At 41.5% G+C, this 18,150-nt stretch overlaps 1 protein-coding gene across 1 annotated transcript in view; it reads left to right on the forward strand.

Moving 5' to 3' along the window:
* The window catches only part of EML6 (EMAP like 6), a 288,561-nt gene that overhangs the window by 234,484 nt on the left and 35,927 nt on the right, over positions 1 to 18,150 (forward strand). The window contains exons 24-27 of the mRNA XM_052648401.1: positions 326 to 414; positions 4,880 to 5,056; positions 14,880 to 15,081; positions 15,176 to 15,302. Of these exons, the coding sequence (XP_052504361.1) occupies positions 326 to 414; positions 4,880 to 5,056; positions 14,880 to 15,081; positions 15,176 to 15,302 (595 nt within the window). The remainder of the gene's footprint in view (positions 1 to 325; positions 415 to 4,879; positions 5,057 to 14,879; positions 15,082 to 15,175; positions 15,303 to 18,150) is intronic.

The following is an 18,150-nucleotide window of genomic DNA, read 5'->3' on the forward strand; positions in this document are numbered from 1 at the left end:
AAAGAGCATAAGTTAGATTTTGTTTGGCTTTGGAAAAATAGCCAGTGCAGCAGAGTAAAGTAGCAACTTGATTCTTCTCTTTTTGAAGGATGTTCAAGGTAAGGTTTTATGAAGTTCATATGTTTAAAAGTCATAGCTTTGGAGTTTCCACCCTGCCATGTAGTTGTCTTTACATACATCCTGGATCATTCAGCATATATTTACTCAAATTATGAGACTTTGATTAAAATGAATGAAAATATCAAATGGTTGCAATCATGTTCATTTTATCACTAAAAGATAAATGCAGAGGTTAACTGTCTTCTGCTTTATTCTATCATAACAGGAAAATTACTGCAAGTTAATTCAGGTGCCAAAGAACAACTCTTCTTTGAAGCTCCAAGAGGCAAACGGCATATAATAAGACCTTCCGAGGTAACAATCACACACAAAGCTTTTAAAAAATAGTTCATGATTTACTATGTGCATTTAAGTAAAACCTATCATTACTATTCACTAAAATGAGTTATAGTTGTATGTCTTTCAGGCTTGACCATTTCTTAAATCTGACTGCTTACCCTGGTTTCCTACTTTCTGAGGAGGTATGGATTTACTGTGCCACTGACATAGCAATCTCTAATTGGTGTTCTACTTTATTTTTCTCTGCCGGAAGACAATGACTGAGCTAACAATTTGAATGCTACATATTACTTTTCCTGTTCCACATGTTCTGTCATTTTGTGCAAAGGTTGTTAGGAACTTAAAATTCTGAAACATGTCTTCTCAGTGGTTACTGTTTGCAATAGTAAACAATATCTTTTGCAACAATAAGAGAAATTATTTTTCAAAACAAAACCATCCACAATCTGACCATCCTAATGTAGCAAGCTGTTGCCTTTTCCCATATTTTCCTCATGCTTCTATCCACATACATCATTTTTTAATTGCTGAAATCAAATCCTAGACAAAATTTTTGAATCCATAAACTAACACCCTCCTGAAATCTCTTCCTAAAGGCTTGGCTGCTTTAGTCTCTCAATCTGTACAGTGCTTCCATGTAGTAAGCCCTGTTGGCCACAAATGCCATTGCCTGATGGAGCACTAAGGACGTCCTTTTAGTCCCAGGAGACATTCTAACTCATTTATTTACTAAGTAACCTTTGATGAAAGAAAAGGAAATATTGCTTCTTTAGAGGAAAAAGAGTCAAGGGTATGCCACCAAGGGACAGGCATCTTCCACTCTCTAGCTTCAGTTAGCTAGCAATGTAAACTATCCCAGTATTCTAATGTACTTCTGGACATCAATTCATTCCTAATATTTTAATTGTTTCTAAAGGAAATATATAGGCAGTACGTGAGACACCCAAGTGGTTACAGAAGATGGCACTGTATTAATGGAAATTGTTAACGGATCGATTAATCTCACTCCCAAACTCCAGTCTATTTACCTTTGATCAATCTATATTTTAACTTTTTTACATGTGGAAACTTTAATAGCCTTGAGTAAGGGATACTTTGAAGCATGCCATTCCTTCACTGAATATCTGTGCACTGTTCCAGGCACTTTGTATACCTGTATTCCAATCCTCAGAGAGTGGTTTACCTACTATGAGTCAGGCTGGTGTGTGATAGTTGTCAATCTCTTTTTACAGACAGGGAAATTAAGGCTCTAAGAAAGTAAAAGGACCACGGAGCTGTGGTCCCTGCCTAGAGGGGTCTGTGTGTCACTCCACAGCCTAGACCACGTGGCGTCATTTTGCATCACTTTATCTGTATTTTCCCTTCCAGTTCTAGTCCCTCAAATAAGTTTACTAAAATAAGATTCAGTAGAACCACGTGGTGGAGGAAGGATGAGGTCAACTTGGGACAGATGAGCAATTTTAGATTAAAAAATACCTCCAGAAGTAGCTCATCCTTTTACTTAGCAATATTGTCAGACCCCTCAATTAAGTATGAAGGATTTTGAAATTTTCCTTTGCAAAAAAGATTTTTTTTAAAGAAATAGTCATGGTGAAACTAACAGAAAGCTTACCCAGCAAATTTTTAACTATGACAGCTATTAAAATGTCCATTTATATACATCCAATGCAGCATGGTGCAGTTAAGGCAGCTCTATCCCAGGAGCCCAACTCCTTAGAGCTCAACTTCCTCCCTGCTTGCTAAGCTGACTGGGGTTTAAATGACTCACTTCTCATTGGGCTCCAGTTACCTCCTCTGCAAAGCAGTGATGATAATGACATACCTGCCTGGGGCAAGGTGCTATGGGAGACACCCTTGGAGGGCTCTCCTTCTGTCTAAATTCCAGGGTGTTTAACAAGTTTATTTACCCGTTTTGGGTTTTGTTGGTTACAGGGATCATTCTTTTTTAAATTTATTTTATTGAAGTATAATTGATTCACAGTGTTGTGTTAGTTTCTGCTATACAGCAAAGTGACTCATATTATGTAACTCAATGTTACACATATATATACACATTCTTTAATGCTCCATTTTAATTAAATGCAGTTTCTATAGCTTCTAACAAGTTAGACATATGCCTCCCCCAGGTAGCATGGTGTTCAGATCTGGCCAAGGGTGTTCTGTTGGGGTGACTATAGAGTGAGCAAGACCAGCTCACCCCCATCCCTCCCTGTGTAATGAGTCCAGGAAAGGTGCCACCCAAGGAGGGTGTCAGAAATGAAATCTCATATCTATAAGGGAGTCAGTGACCAGAAGCCCATTTCTGGAACCAGAGTGGGGGTTCCCTGTTTCTCTTCCTGTGAAGGTCAGTTGGGGATGTCATAAGGAGTTGGGGAGACTCCACTTGCAGCTCAGAAGACTGAGGTAGTTATGGGGGAACCACCTCACGTCACCTCGGTCTGCGGCCTTGCTTGAGCACCCAAACGTACTGGGTGAACCGCCGTTTTTTGGTTCCAATCCTGCATGTGTCCAGAAGAAACACAGAATATTAAATGAGAAATTTGAGTGACTAAAATATGCATAGCACCTCCTCACATTGTGACTCAAATCCTAGCTGCATCTTGTCATTTCCCTCCCAGGCAGTGGTGCCAAGTGGAAAAGTACAGAAATTGGTGGTGAGGTACATTAACAACGTGCCAAGCAGCTGCCAGATCCACAGAGAGCAATCTGGCCTTTCATTTTAGCTACAGGTCTCTAATGAGTCTTTATAGCTTTTAAACAGTGCTTCAAAGTGCTTGTGCATAGAAACTGTACTGATAAGGTACACTAGTAGGTCTTGAATGAAAGTAAGTAAAATCATATTCCCCTGGGAAAGTCTAATCCACAGTGGTGGTGGTACTGTTATTGTTTTCTTTTTAAAAAAGGAAAGAAAAGCCTTGATTTTGTCAGAATTAAAATGTTTGAATTGCGAATCTTCCTGTCCATGAATTTCAGATAAAGCAGTTTTAAAGGATAAAACGTATATTCATGCAATAGAGTATGAACATCCCATCTCTTCCAGTTTTTAAGATGGTCTTTCTAGAGCATAAAGGATACTAAGCTAGCTGCAGAATCTTATTGCTCTTTCCTCCAAGGAAGCAGTCCTTTAAAAAGTTCTGTCCTGTGCCTTTTTAAAATACTTTGCTAAATGACCAGCCCCATTGATCAATCTAGCTCAGTGGTTCTCAGTTGAGGTCAATTTGCCCTCTCTCCCAGGGATATTTGACAATGTCTGGGGACAACCTGAGGTGGTGGTGCTACTGGGATCCAGTGAGTAGAGGACAGGGATGCTGCTGAACGGGCAGGACAGCCCCTGAACACACATAATTATCTAGCCTGGAATGTCAATAGAGTTGATGCTGAGAAACCCTGATGGCATTTTGATGTTTGTTCAGTTGCTAAGTCATGTCTGACTCTTTGTGACCCCCTGGACTCCAGCACACCAGGCTTCCCTGTCCTTCAGTATCTCCCAGAGTTTGCTCAAACTTACGTCCATTGAGTCGGTGATGCCATCCAACCATCTCATCCTCTGTCACCCTCTTCTCCTTTTGCTGCCAGTCTTTCCCAGCATCAGGGTCTTTTCTAATGAGTTAGTTCTTCGCATCAAGTGGTCAATGTATTGGAGCTTCAGCATCAGTCCTTCAAATGAATATTCAGGACTGATTTCCTTTAGGATTGACTGGTTTGATATCCTTACTGTCCAAGGGACTCTCAAGAGTCTTCTCCAGCACCACAGTTCAAAAGCATCAATTCTTCAGCACTCAGCCTTTGTTATGGTCCAACTCTCACCTCCATATGTGACTACTGGAAAAACTATGTCTTTGACTATATGGACCTTGTCAGCAAAGTGATGTCTTTGCTTTTTAATGCTCTGTCTAGATTTGTCATGGCTTTCCTTTCAAGGTGCAAGGGTCTTTTAATTTCATGAATTTTAATTACACAATTTCATGTCTTTCAATTTCATGACTCTTTGCAACCCCATGGGCTGTAGCCTGCCAGGCTCCTTTGTCCATGGAATTCTCTAGGCAAGAGTACTGCAGTGGGTAGCCATTCCTTTCTGCAGGGGATCTTCCCAGCCCAGGGATTGACCCTGGGTCTCCCACATTGCAGGCAGATTCTTTACTATCTGAGCCACCAGTGAAGCCCCAGCTTATGGCACATACAATGATAAATATCTAGGTGAGAATTAAGAACCTTTGTTATTGTCAGGTGTCCACAATTCAGACGTGTTCATTTTATCTAGGGGAGCATATATGGAGGTTTGACTGCAGTATTGATTTATTGAAACAATATATATGCCACTTTAAAAATGCAGCTGAAAATTTTAGGCACTGCAGCATACAAAATACCCGGTGTTAGCAAAGTCATCATTTAGAACTATTCAACCTCAATCTGTTTCTTTTAAATAAAACAAAAAGATCTCTGGGTTGTACGAAATGTATTCACTTTCCTTCTTTTCAAGATTGAGAAGATAGAGTGGGACACATGGACCTGTGTGCTGGGGCCCACCTGTGAGGGCATCTGGCCAGTGCACAGCGACGTGACTGATGTAAATGCTGCCAGCCTCACCAAAGACTGCTCCCTCTTAGCCACAGGAGATGATTTTGGTTTCATTAAGCTTTTCTCATATCCTGTCAAGGTAATGTTGCATGTTTACTATATGTATTTGCTTAGTTTCAAATAATAACCCAAAATCTATCTATTGTATTTAAGTGGATTTTTAAATATCAAAGGAGTAAGTAACCAACATTGTCATCTACAGTTATCTACGTTTGCAGTTGCGCAGTTATCTACATCATGGTTGTTTATGCCCATAGAAACCTTGGTGACCCCAGGTGTACTAGTTTGAGTCAGAGTCTCGTGGTGTACTTTCTTCCCTGAAAGTCTGTCAGTGGACATCAAATCCAACATCTCACGAACTGCAAAGTAAGAATTTTCTTTACAACTTGGGCTAGCACTTTCACTAGCCTACGTCTAGAGATGAAGAATTTGCTACTGCACAAGGTAGCGCAATCCATTTTTAAACCACTCCATTGTTAAAATGCTTTGCACTAGATAGAGCTGATTTTTGTTTTTCTTTAGCCAGAGTTCTACCTTCTGAATTGTTGTTGAATAAGTCCAGTCTTCTGACAGCCTTCATGTGTGGGAAGATCATATTAGAGCCCCTGAAGTCTCATTTTCTCCAGTCTAAACATCCAATTCCTTCAGTAACAAGGTGTCTAGCTGTCCCTTCCTCTGGTTTATCAATTCCATTAAATTTTGTGTTGTTTCTTCTTTCAGTTTTATTGAGATGTAACTGACATGCAGCACTGTATAAGTTTAAGGTGTACTTAATGATTTGACTTACATACCTTGTGAATGATTATCACCATAAGTTTAGTGAACATCTGTCATCTAAACAGCGACAAAACAACAGAAAAAGAAATGTTTTTTCTTGTGATGAGAACTCTTGGGATTTATTCTATTAACAACTTTCATTATAATGTACAGAAGAATTAGCATAATACTGCATCTCTTGATATTTATTTATCTTCTAACTGGAAGTTGTACCTTTTGACTGCCTTTATCTAGTCCCCCCACACCCTTCACTTCTGATAACTACAAATTGGTCTCTTTTTCCAAGAGTTTACTTACTTGTTTGTTTTGAAGTATAGTTGACTTACAAAGCTGTGTTAGTTCAGATATTATGTTATTATTGACTATATTCCCACTCTGCTCATTTCATCCTCATGACTCATTTATTTTGTAACTCTTAATCTCCCTTATCCATTTCAATTCCATTTCAAAGTAACTCCTCTAGGACCAAATTCAGGTCCATCCAGGTTGCTGCAAAGGGCATTATTTCATTCTCTGCAACAGCTGAGTAAAATGCCATTGTATATATGAGCCACAGCTTCTTTATCCATCATCTGTTGATGGACATTTAACTTGTTTCCATGTCTTTGCTATTGTAAATAGTGCTTCAGTGAACACTGGGGTGCACGCATCCTTTCAAACCATATTTTTCTTTGGATATATGCCAAGGAGTGGGGTTGCTGAATCATATGGTAGCTCTATTTTTAGTTCCTTAAGGAACCTCCATATTGTTCTCCATAGTGGCTATGCACCTAAAACTAACACAACATTGTTATCAACTGAACTCCAATATAAAATAAAAATTTAAAAAAAAAACAAAGTGCTTCAGATGCAGTCTGATCAGCTCAGGGTTCCTCTCAGTAGGACTCTTCTTGTTTTGACTTTATTTTTGTATTTAATCAAACAAAGATGGCATCAGCTCTTTTGGCTGCCATAAGGAACGATTGAATAATAGATATTATTCCCCCAAATGGTAAGGTTATCCCCCTTCTTGGACTTACACAACTGATCTTCTAAAATCTGAGTACACAACTGATCTTCTAAAATCCGAGTACACAGCTTTGTATTTGTACCAAATAAGATTTATTTTGTTTATTTTCCCACACAAACATATCTTGTTTATGTTTCAACCTATCAACATCTTTGAAATCCCTTTCCAAAGTATTTATTTACTTTCCCTTTCAGCATCATATTGTTCTCTGATTTCAGGAGTGCGAGTTACAATTCATAGAAAGAAAAAAAAAAAGACTAGAACCAAATACCACCACCGAGAGCCCCCATTCAATTTGGCATTCTGTTACTTAATACACACATATTAGTAACAGGCATTTGAATCTGTCTGACCATGCCATCATGGAACTCATATTTCTATCTCTAGTCTGATAAGATAGCGTTAAAACTTAGCAAATATCTTGCTGAAAGCCAGATTATGTCTCTGGTATTTTTAATCTCTCCTAAACAAACCAACCAATAAAAGATGTGCAATTAGTTCACTGTGAACCCCTGTTGTTGCCTAGTCATCATTACTTTTCCAAGTGCTTATCAACCTCTGTGTAATAATTCACCCTAGAATCTTCCAGGCATTGCATCAACTCATGAGTCAGTATGTGCCAGAGTCTACGTGTTTTCCCTTTTGGATCTGGGAACTTTTTTTTTTTTTTTTGGATGCCACTTCTCCTGGCTTCCAAACTCTTAACCATTCAGTTCAGTTCAGTTCAGTTCAGTCGCTCAGTCATGTCCAACTCGTTGCGACCCCATGAATTGCAGCACACCAAGCCTCCCTGTCCATCACCAACTCCTGGAGTTCACTCAGACTCACGTCCACTGAGTCAGTGATGCCATCCAGCCATCTCATCCTTGGTCGTCCCCTCATCCTCCTGCCCCCAATCCCTCCCAGCATCAGAGTCTTTTCCAATGAGTCAACTCTTCACATGAAGTGGCCAAAGTACTGGAGTTTCAGCTTTAGCATCATTCCTTCCAAAGAAATCCCAGGGCTGATCTCCTTCAGAATGGACTGGTTGGATCTCCTTGCAGTCCAAGGGACTCTCTCAAGAGTCTTCTCCAACAACACAGCTCAAAAGCATCAATTCTTCGGCGCTCAGCCTTCTTCACAGTCCAACTCTCACATCCATACATGACCACAGGAAAAACCATAGCCTTGGCTAGATGGACCTTAGTCACCAAAGTAATGTCTCTGCTTTTGAATATGCTATCTAGGTTGGTCATAACTTTTCTTCCAAGGAGTAAGCGTCTTTTAATTTCACGGCCGCAGTCACCATCTGCAGTGATTCTGGAGCCCCCCAAAATAAAGTCTGACACTGTTTCCACTGTTTCCCCATCTATTTCCCATGAAGTAATGGCACCAGATGCCATGATCTTCATTTTCTGAATGTTGAACTTTAAGCCAACTTTTTCACTCTCCACTTTCACTTTCATCAAGAGACTTTTTAGCTCCTCTTCACTTTCTGCCATAAGGGTGGTGTCATCTGCATATCTGAGGTTATTGATATTTCTCCCGGCAATCTTGATTCCAGCTTGTGTTTCTTCCAGTCAGCGTTTCTCATGATGTACTCTGCATAGAAGTAAAATAAGCAGGGTGACAATGTATAGCCTTGACGTACTCCTTTTCCTATTTGAAACCAGTCTGTTGTTCCATGTCCAGTTCTAACTGTTGCTTCCTGACCTGCATACTCTTAACTTCCAAACTCTTAACCATTACTGACCTTATTACTCTAATTACATTTGAAGGTGTCTACACTCAAGGACATGAGCTCTGTTTGGACCTCTCTGGTTTGAGAAGCATCCCCTTTATTAGAGGCGATCATTAAATCCGCTCCCTGTTCATATAAAGCCATCTGATGTAAGCCATGTTCCTAACTTTTCTCTTTTTCTTCTAGCCCTAAATATATCTTTCCAGGTGTCTTGGCTTTTTATTTTTGCATTCCTGAAACTGTACGAAAGTTGTCTGTAGAATATTTTTGTGTTCATCCCTGGTTATTTGCTCCTGCTTCTGTTACTTTTACATTTAAAACCTGAATACATCAACTCCCTCTTCAGCCACTTTGGTTTCTTTAGATGCCTTCTTTCCTTCTTCATTTGTTAATGTCTCCTCAGATTATCATTTTGGGGAGCCTTTTCTAATATACACTTCTGATTATGGCTTGTGCTCCTTTCATTGACCATCGAGAAGCCACTTGGTAGCGTTCTCCCAGTGATTCACCACGTTACTGCTACCTACCAGCTCTTTCTATTTGATAAGAGTTCAGTTCTGTGTAGCAGTTTTCCTTGCTACTTCTACATTTTTTGAAATGAGACTGCCAGCAGGACAAGTCAAGTTAGTGCTATCCTGGTTTTAGTGGACTGAGGTCTGGGCAGGTGTTTAGATACCTGATATCCTCATGATACTATTGAATTGGGCTCCTGAGCCAGATTTATTGTTCATCTTGGGAGCTCATCACCCACATCCCTAGTGTGACCAGGAAGGCCGTCTCCCGCAGTAATTTTGAGGTGTGTTCCTCCAACTCCTGGAGTTCTGGAAGGCTCCTTAAGGACAACCCCCAGGAAACAAGGGTTGGGGGGCAACTGGAGGGGCACTGGGGTTCCCCTCCTTCTCCAGAGGCACTCTATGTTTTTGTCTTTTATACATTGAGCTTCTATGTAAGATTTTCCCCAAGATTTTGTTGTGAAAAATTTCAAACATACAGGAAAGCTGAAAGAATGATAGAGTGAACTCCTAGAAACCCACCACTTGGATTTTGTGATTCGAAGTAAATTGTTGACATCAGTATGCTGCTGCTGCTGCTGCTGCTAAGTCACTTCAGTCATGTCCGACTCTGTGCGACCCCATAGACAGAAGCCCATCAGGCTACCCCGTTCCCGGGATTCTCCAGGCAAGAACACTGGAGTGGGTTGCTATTTCCTTCTCCAATGCATGAAAGTGAAAAGTGAAAGGGAAGTCACTCAGTCGTGTCCGACTCTTAGCGACCCCATGGACTGCAGCCCACCAGGCTCCTCCATCCATGGGATTTTCCAGGCAAGAGTACTGGAGTGGGGTGCCACTTACCCCTAATTGTTTCAATTTGCATATCATTAACTAGAGTTCATTTTTTAAGTTTTTTTTTTAAGTAAATTTTATGTATAGTTGAGATGCACCAATTTTAAGGTTCCTTTTGATGAACTTTGACAAACACATACACCTGAATTATCCAAGTCAGTCAGTCATCTCAGTTCATTCGCTCAGTCGTGTCCGACTCTTTGCGACCCCATGAACTGCAGCACAACGGGCCTCCCTGTCTATCACCAACTCCCAGAGTTTACTCAAACTCATGTCCATTGAGTCGGTGATGCCATCCAACCATCTCATCCTCTGTCGTCCCCTTCTCCTCCCACCTTCAATCTTTCCCAGCATCAGGGCCTTTTCAAATGAGTCAGTTCTTCGCATCAGGTGGCCAAAGTATTGGAGTTTCAGCTTCAGCATCAGTCCTTCCAATGAATATTCAGGTCTGATTTCCTTTAGGATGGACTGGTTGGATCTCCTTGCAGTCCAAGGGACTCTCAAGAGTCTTCTCCAACACCACAGTTCAAAAGCATCAATTCTTCGGTGCTCAGCTTTCTTTATAGTCCAAATCTCACATCCATACATGACTACTGGAAAAACCATAGCCTTGACTAGATGGACCTTTGTTGGCAAAGTAATGTCTCTGCTTTTCAATATGCTGTCTAGGTTGGCCATAACTTTTCTTCCAAGGAGCAAGCATCTTTTAATCCAAACACCTATCAAAATATAGAACAGTTTCATCATCCCAGGAAGCCCTCCCATGGGGGCACTCTTCACCCCAACTCCACTCTCAGATGAAAAAACTATTCCAATGTTGTTTTTGTTTTTGTTACCATGGATTAGTTTTCCCTGTTTCAGAACTTCGTATAAATTGAATGATCAGTTAGGAACCATACTATTTCTGGCTTCTTTCACTCAGGTAATGTTTCTGAGATTTCTTCATGTTGTGAGTAACAATGTTGTTGTTTTAGTCACTAAGTCATGTCCGACTCTCAATAATCCAGTCCTTTCCTTTTTATAGCTGACTAGAATTCCATTGTGTGGATATAGCAAAGTTTGTTTATCCACCCAGCCATCAGTAGACACATGCTTTTCCTGTGTTTGGTTATAATGAAGTTGCAGTGAACATTTTTGGACAAATCTATGTGGACATATTTTTTTTTCTTTCTTTTAAGTAAATATGTGGGAGTGGAATTTCTGTGTTATTGGGGAAAACGTGTGTTTATCTTTTTAAGAAACTGCTGGATCTTTTTCCAAAACGGTTGTATCATTTCATGTTCTCACCAAAAATGTCAGGTTTCTAGTTGCCAGTTTGACGTTGTCAGACTTATAAAATTTAGCTGTCTTGAAGAGTAGATAGTGTGATATTATTGTGTTTGTAACTTATGTTTCCCTGGTGACTAATCATGCTAAGCATTTTTCATTTGCTTATTGGCCATTTGTGAAGTGTTTGTATAAATCTTTGTCCACTATTTTAAATTGAATTATTTATCTTTTTATTCTTGAGTTCTACTGTGTAAGATTTGATTGAAGAAGAAGTTTCATAATTTAAAAGCATTTGAAAAGCAGTCAAATATAAACCACTTTGATAGTATCGTTTCTCTCCTTTTTTTTTTTCATCTGATTTTCCTGGTACTCTTTCCTTCCCAATTTCATGGACCCAAGCTGGAGAACATTTCTAGATGTATAGTCACACTCCAACAATGCTCTGGGTGTGTTGGCCACACTTCATCTGTTACAGACTGAATGTTTTTGTCCCCACTAAACTTCCTATGTTAAAACCCTAACATCCAATGTGACAGGATATGTAGAGAGGGCATTTACAGAAATAATTAAGGTTAAATGAAGTCATAAATGTGAGTCTCTGATCCGATAAGATTAGTGTCCTTATAAGAAGAGACACCAATGAGCTCACTCACTCTCCCCAAGCACACACACGCTGAGGAGGAAAGGCTAGATAGAAAGTTTCTCCGTGCTCATATAAGGGGTCCACAGACTGGGGCGAGAGCCCACACCAGGAGTCAAATTGGCTGGCACGTTGGTCTTAAACTTCCCAGCCTGCAGAACTGTGTGGAATAAAATTCTGTTGTGTAAGCCACCCAACATGTGGCATTTTTTATGGCAACCCTACCAAACTAAGACACCATGCTCTTGCAGTGTTCTCGCACTGAGTACCATCTCATCAAGTCTTGGTGATGCCTACAAGACCATGTTATCATCACACAGCTCTCTGTCCAAAATTCAAGTTCCGCTTGTTAGACTCTAATGTCATGTCTTCTTCCTAACCCTTTTCCTTGTTCTCCTTTCCTTTGAGTTACTAGGTCTCTCATCTATGCATTTTTTCTATCCATGTCTTACATAGGCACTTTTACAATTCAAAATCTTGATGTGGGCACTAATCCCCTGACAATCATATTGTTTCCACATTTGTTACCAAAGTAGAATCCATGAAATAGACTCTGCTTTGTCAGAGCCCGCCCATTTGTCCAGTACCTTAAACCACGTCCCGGAAAAACTGATGCTGTCCTTTAACACTGTCCATTTGCTTCCCATAACCTCCCTTCCTTTCCAAAGCTGTTCCCCTTCACTCTATCAGAGAGGCTAAAATACCACCATGTTGCTTACATTTTTAAAATGTAAATGTTTACTTTTTAAAAAAATCCACCCTCAAGCTGTTAAGTGTCCTTCTCATAATGTCAAAGGCTCTAGAGAAAGATTCATCAAAGAGGAATCTTGTATGTAGAATTTTACAGACAGAGAAACTATATGTAAAATGTTGTAAATATGGGGAAAGGGTACATAGCTTTCATCAGATTCTCACAAATTTCCTCTTAAAAGCAGTTAACAACAAGCGCTCTGGAGACATATTTCAGATTCTCTATTCTTTCATGACTCAGTGGAAGAGGAAGATTGTGGTTTTGAGTCCTGATGGGTGTTACAAAAGTGCATAGTTTGGCATGATGACCCAGAAAGACAGCTCATCTGACCCAGCTGTGCCAGGCCTCCAGGAGGCTCCACCCATAGGCCCTCAGGGAACCGCCAAACACCCTGCTCCTGGGGGAACAGCTGGCTTCCTGGAACCTTCTGGTAACTGTGAATTCCCATTGTTCTGTGGAGCAGGGACCTGGTTTCCTATTCTGAGAACCTTGAATCATCTTTACTGGAATAATCTCATCTTTGTTAAACAACTTCAGTGATTTAGAACTTTTTCCTTTTTCTCTTTCTGCTCTGTGTCACTTTCTTTTCCCCTGCAGCCTAATTCTGACCATTTTAGAGTGTTTTTTTCCATTATCTTTCCTTTTGAATCCCTCTGTCTAGATGCAGGAGTAGAGAAGGATTTCTCAAGCCCTTTCACTTTCTCCGCTTCTCAAGAGACCAACTTGCATTTGTAGTGGATCAAAATGGGTCGCTTCCTGCTTCCAGCAGGAAGGCCAGCAGGACACATGGCTGTCACCACTCTGACCGTCCTCTCTGTGTCCACGCCTTCTGGATTTCACATGGTCACACAGTGGCTTCCTTAGAAACCCTAACTTTGCTCTGCCTGTTCTCTAGCAAGTAGTGGCTCTGGAGGGCTTCCTAGAAATGCTGCCTGCCTGCTTGCTTCCTAGTCTGTCTAGACTCCGTACTCTGCTGAGGGGTGGGCGCTTCCACTCAGCTGTCAGGGAGGGGTCAGACAAATACACAGAGATCTTGACCATGAGTATTTCAAAGTCACGTACTGTCCTGCCCTGCCCGTGTCTTCTGCCATGCGTCTGCACTGGTTTCAGGTTTCCCAGCACGCCCGTCCAAAACTCTCTGGAAGCCTCTTGTCGACGACTGAATAAAGTTTTCATCTGAGACACACCGATGCCCCTTGCATGACCTCAGAAAGTTCATGCGGGTTCCCACGTCGCATAAGGTATTCTCTGGGAGTCGCTGAGAGGATGGAAAGTCTCTCCCTCTCTCGGTGCTCCCACTAAAGCTATTTTTGCCAGGCTGTGGCTCATGCCCTGAAAATGGAAGCCGGTCTCTGGTGCCAGCCTGGGCTTCTCACTGCTTGTCAGGACTCCCCGGATGTGAACAGCTGCTCCCACCTCACTCTCAGCCTTCCCCACTGGGGTGGTGTGGCTTGGTTGCCACACCAAGAGCTTTCAATAGAGACTAATAAATTGGGTTCTGTTTATTTGGTTATGTTTGGCTTTTTAAAAGTGTGACCTACTGTAATAAGTTCAATATATATGGATTTAATTTTATTTTACTTTTTCGGATATAACCTGAAGATTGTTTAGTTGTGGAACTTTTTTGGGGGGGGGGGTTATATTTGTTTTAAAGGAGCTAACTTTGGTTTTTTGTGTTTTTTCTTTTTTTAAGGTGACTTGTCAACCTGTTTATTAATTATATTTTTTCAGTTTGTGTTCTTTATTTTTGGGAGTTTTGTTGTTTGTTTTTTCCTTTCTCTTTGAGCTCACTTTGTTTTAACATCAATTTACTTGAGTGTTTCTAGTGTTAGAAATTGTTTCCAGTGTCTGTGACAGAAACTGTTGCTTTGCTTTTAAGTCTTCCTTGCTGCCCCAGGATCATAAGGAGGCCCTTGCTCATCTGTCACAGCCTGGACTGTGGTATAAAAAGGCGCTGAGGGGGATGACCTGGGAGACACGTTGATCTCAAATGTCCGCCAGACTCAGCATCAGGAGTTTACACTAGATACCTGTGGAGAATAGACGTCTGACAACTAAGAGAGGCAGAAACAAGCTTTTTATCCTTTCTTAGGCTACTTTGTCAGGTGTCCAGAAATAGGTTCTATAGTTTACATTTCATTCATTTCCTCACAGACTATTTGTTGAGAACTTACAGTGAGGCAGGAAATGTTTTAGGGAAGAAAGAGAGCTAGTCCCTGCCCTCATGGAGTTTATACTCTAGAAAAATGTAGGGAAATTACTCCTCGTGTGAACTCTTTCATTTGTATCCTGTAGAAGCCTCTCGAGACAATAACATGGATGAAATAGTCCAGAAACTAGAATAATGAGACTCCGAGTCCGAGTGGGCTCATCGCTGTTTTCTGACATCGCAGGGCCAGCATGCGAGATTTAAGAAGTATGTGGGGCACAGCGCCCATGTCACCAACGTAAGATGGCTGCACAATGACTCTGTGCTGCTCACCGTGGGCGGCGCTGACACGGCCCTGATGATCTGGACGCGGGAGTTTGTGGGGACCCAGGAGAGCAAGTTGGTGGACAGTGAGGAGTCGGACACCGATGCAGAGGAGGATGGAGGTGAGCTCAGTGCCATGTGCCTACCCTGCCTCCCTCCACCCGCTCCTGCACCATCGCAAACCAACTCTCCTCCCGTGTCTTTCTGTCGTTTGAGGCTATGACAGTGACGTCGCTAGAGAAAAGGCTATTGATTACACCACCAAGATCTATGCTGTGAGCATCAGGGAAATGGAAGGCACCAAACCGCACCAGCAAATGAAAGAAGTTTCGGTGGAAGAAAGGTATGCTGTCTCCAGGTTTGCTTGCATTTATGACGCCGGATGGCAAGAAACTCACTGAAACCAGAGTGTGTTTTTTCTTTGCCCCCAGAGTTGCTACTTAGGCCTGTCTTTATTTATGTGTATGCACAGAGTCTTCACCTGTACACAGGCTTGAGCTGAGGGAAGTTTCCCACAGCCTTCAATATGAGGGGAGGGTGGGTTACAGTTTGCAGAAGTTGTTTATGGAAAATGACTTGATGAGACGTGAAATTTGATGAGACTGCCAGGCTTCCCTTTGCCTAGAGAGGTTGTCAGGACAGCCCAAACCTATCTTGAATGTGAACGTGATGGCTGATGGCAGGGAGCATGCTGACTTGGGAGGTAGAAGGGAAAGCAGGCTTCTAAAGTCCTGGAGGAATACTTGTGGGCTGTGAAAAATAATCTTCCATTCTGCCAGTCTCTGCACTACACCATACTACTTGGTGTGCTTCTCTTACTGTGTCTTCACCCGCCCAGATTTGTTCAGGCTTGTTTGATCATTCCAGGCCTAACCAAACTGATTTCGTTGCTATGGATCCTCTGTGTAGAATGAGAGTTTCTGTTTTTATTTTGGGCCTTTCTGATGTGCTATTGTAAGTCTTGGTAAAATACGTTAGCATTTCTTTTTTTAAAAAAGTTCGTAATTACTACGATTACTTAATCTACCATATTCATACCTAGGAGGATAAAGAGTGAATAAAAACTCTAGCATGTAAACAGAATTTCATGGATCTCAAAAATGTTTGAGAATTCTGTGTGGGCTCTTTCCGTTGACATAGGTTCAGTGTTCACAAGTACCCTGGTCCCATGATGTATTATTAGCAGGATTCAAGTTGTTTTGCATTTAGCATGGGTTTCCTGGTAGCTCAGTCGGTAAAGAATCTACCTGCATTGCAGAAGACCCGGGCTTGATCCCTGAGTAGGGAAGATCCCCTGGAGAAGGAAATGGCAAATCACTCCAGTATCCTTGCCTATAAAATCCCATGGACAGAGGAGCCTGGTGGGCCACAGTCCATGGGATCACAAAAAGTTGGGCACGACTCAGCAACTAACACTTTCACTTTCATGGCTTTCTGAATAGTTCAGCTCAGTTCAGTCGCTCAGTCGTGTCCGACTCTTTGCGACCCCATGAATCACAGCATGCCAGGCCTCCCTGTCCATCACCAACTCCCAGAGTTCACTCAAACTCACGTCCATCGAGTCGGTGATGCCATCCAGCCATCTCATCCTCTGTCGTCCCCTTCTCCTCCTGCCCCCAATCCCTCCCAGCATCAGAGTCTTTTCCAATGAGTCAACTCTTCGCATGAGGTAGCCAAAGTACTGGAGCTTCAGCTTTAGCATCATTCCTTCCAAAGAAATCCCAGGGCTGATCTCCTTCAGAATGGACTGGTTGGATCTCCTTGCAGTCCAAGGGACTCGCAAGAGTCTTCTCCAACACCACAATTCAAAAACATCAATTCTTTGGCACTCAGCTTTCTTCACAGTCCAACTCTCACACCCATACATGACTACTGGAAAAACCATAGCCTTGACTAGATGGACCTTTGTTGACAAAGTAATGTCTCTGCTTTTGAATATACTATCTAGGTTGCTCATAACTTTTCTTCCAAGGAGTAAGCATCTTGTAATTTCATGGCTGTGATCACCATCTGCAGTGATTTTGGAGCCCCCAAAATAAAGTCTGACACTGTTTCTACTGTTTCTCCATCTATTTCCCATGAAGTGATAGTAGATATTTAATAAATCTTCTCTATTACCTTTTACTATTAGGTGGAAATTTAAATACAAAGAAATAAAATAGCATTTCCCCTCCTGCATCAGTCCAGTGCCAGATGTTAAAATAAGCCTGATAAATGGTGGGTGTGCTACAGACAAGAAGATTGAACTGATGCAAAAAATTCCTAATTCTTCCCTGGCATCTTTGTTAAATGTTACTAGGGGGGTTCAGAGTTCTCTTTTGATTAAACATTTTAGAGATTTTTCTGCAATAATCTGTAAATTATAATTTATTTTGCTTGCAACATGGTTTTTTAGTGGCCACAAAGAGGAAATGTTTTTAAAGGACCTAATTCTAAGAATAAAGAAAAATTTTAAAAGTTCATAAGCACATAGTACATGAATAAGCCTCCCACCTACATGTGCTGTACTTAGCCCCTCAGTCATGTCCAGTTCTTGGCAACCCCATGGACTATAGCCCACCAGGCTCCTTGGCATCGGGATTCTCCAGGCAAGAATACTGGAATGAGTTGCCATGCTCTCCTCCAGGGGATCTTCCCAACACAGGGAAGATCCCTCATTACAGGCAGATTCTTTACCATCTGAGCGACCAGGGAAGCTCTTCCCCCCACCCCTATATAATCCACTCTAAAAAACACTTGGCCTAAATTATACATGCTTAAAAAAAATAAAAAGCATTACCCAACTTCTCCAATTTCACATAACATTATGAAATGAGTTGACTTGGCTATTATTTCAAGCTTGCTTCTGGCTAATTGCTACAACCTAGTGATTCATCATGTTGAGATTTGGACTGGCCAGTAAGACATAGAAATTTAACCACATTCCTAAATCTAAACACTATAGCTAGTTTCTAACCTATAGTGAGGTTCACTTGAACCTCTTTTGGTCTTGCTGTCTCTTTGGGCAGGTCTATAAAAATCTCATACCTGCCCAGTTTAGGAAGAGGTAAGAAAGCTGGCTCGGTGGTAAAGAATCCACCTGCAGTGCAGGAGACACAGGAGATGCAGGTTTGATCCCTGGGTCGGGACGATCCCCTGGAGAAGGAAACAGCTGCCCACTCCAATATTCTCACCTGAAAAATCCCATGGAA

The sequence above is a fragment of the Budorcas taxicolor genome, chromosome 11, assembly GCF_023091745.1.
Source record: "Budorcas taxicolor isolate Tak-1 chromosome 11, Takin1.1, whole genome shotgun sequence".
Classification (NCBI taxonomy): domain Eukaryota; kingdom Metazoa; phylum Chordata; class Mammalia; order Artiodactyla; family Bovidae; genus Budorcas; species Budorcas taxicolor.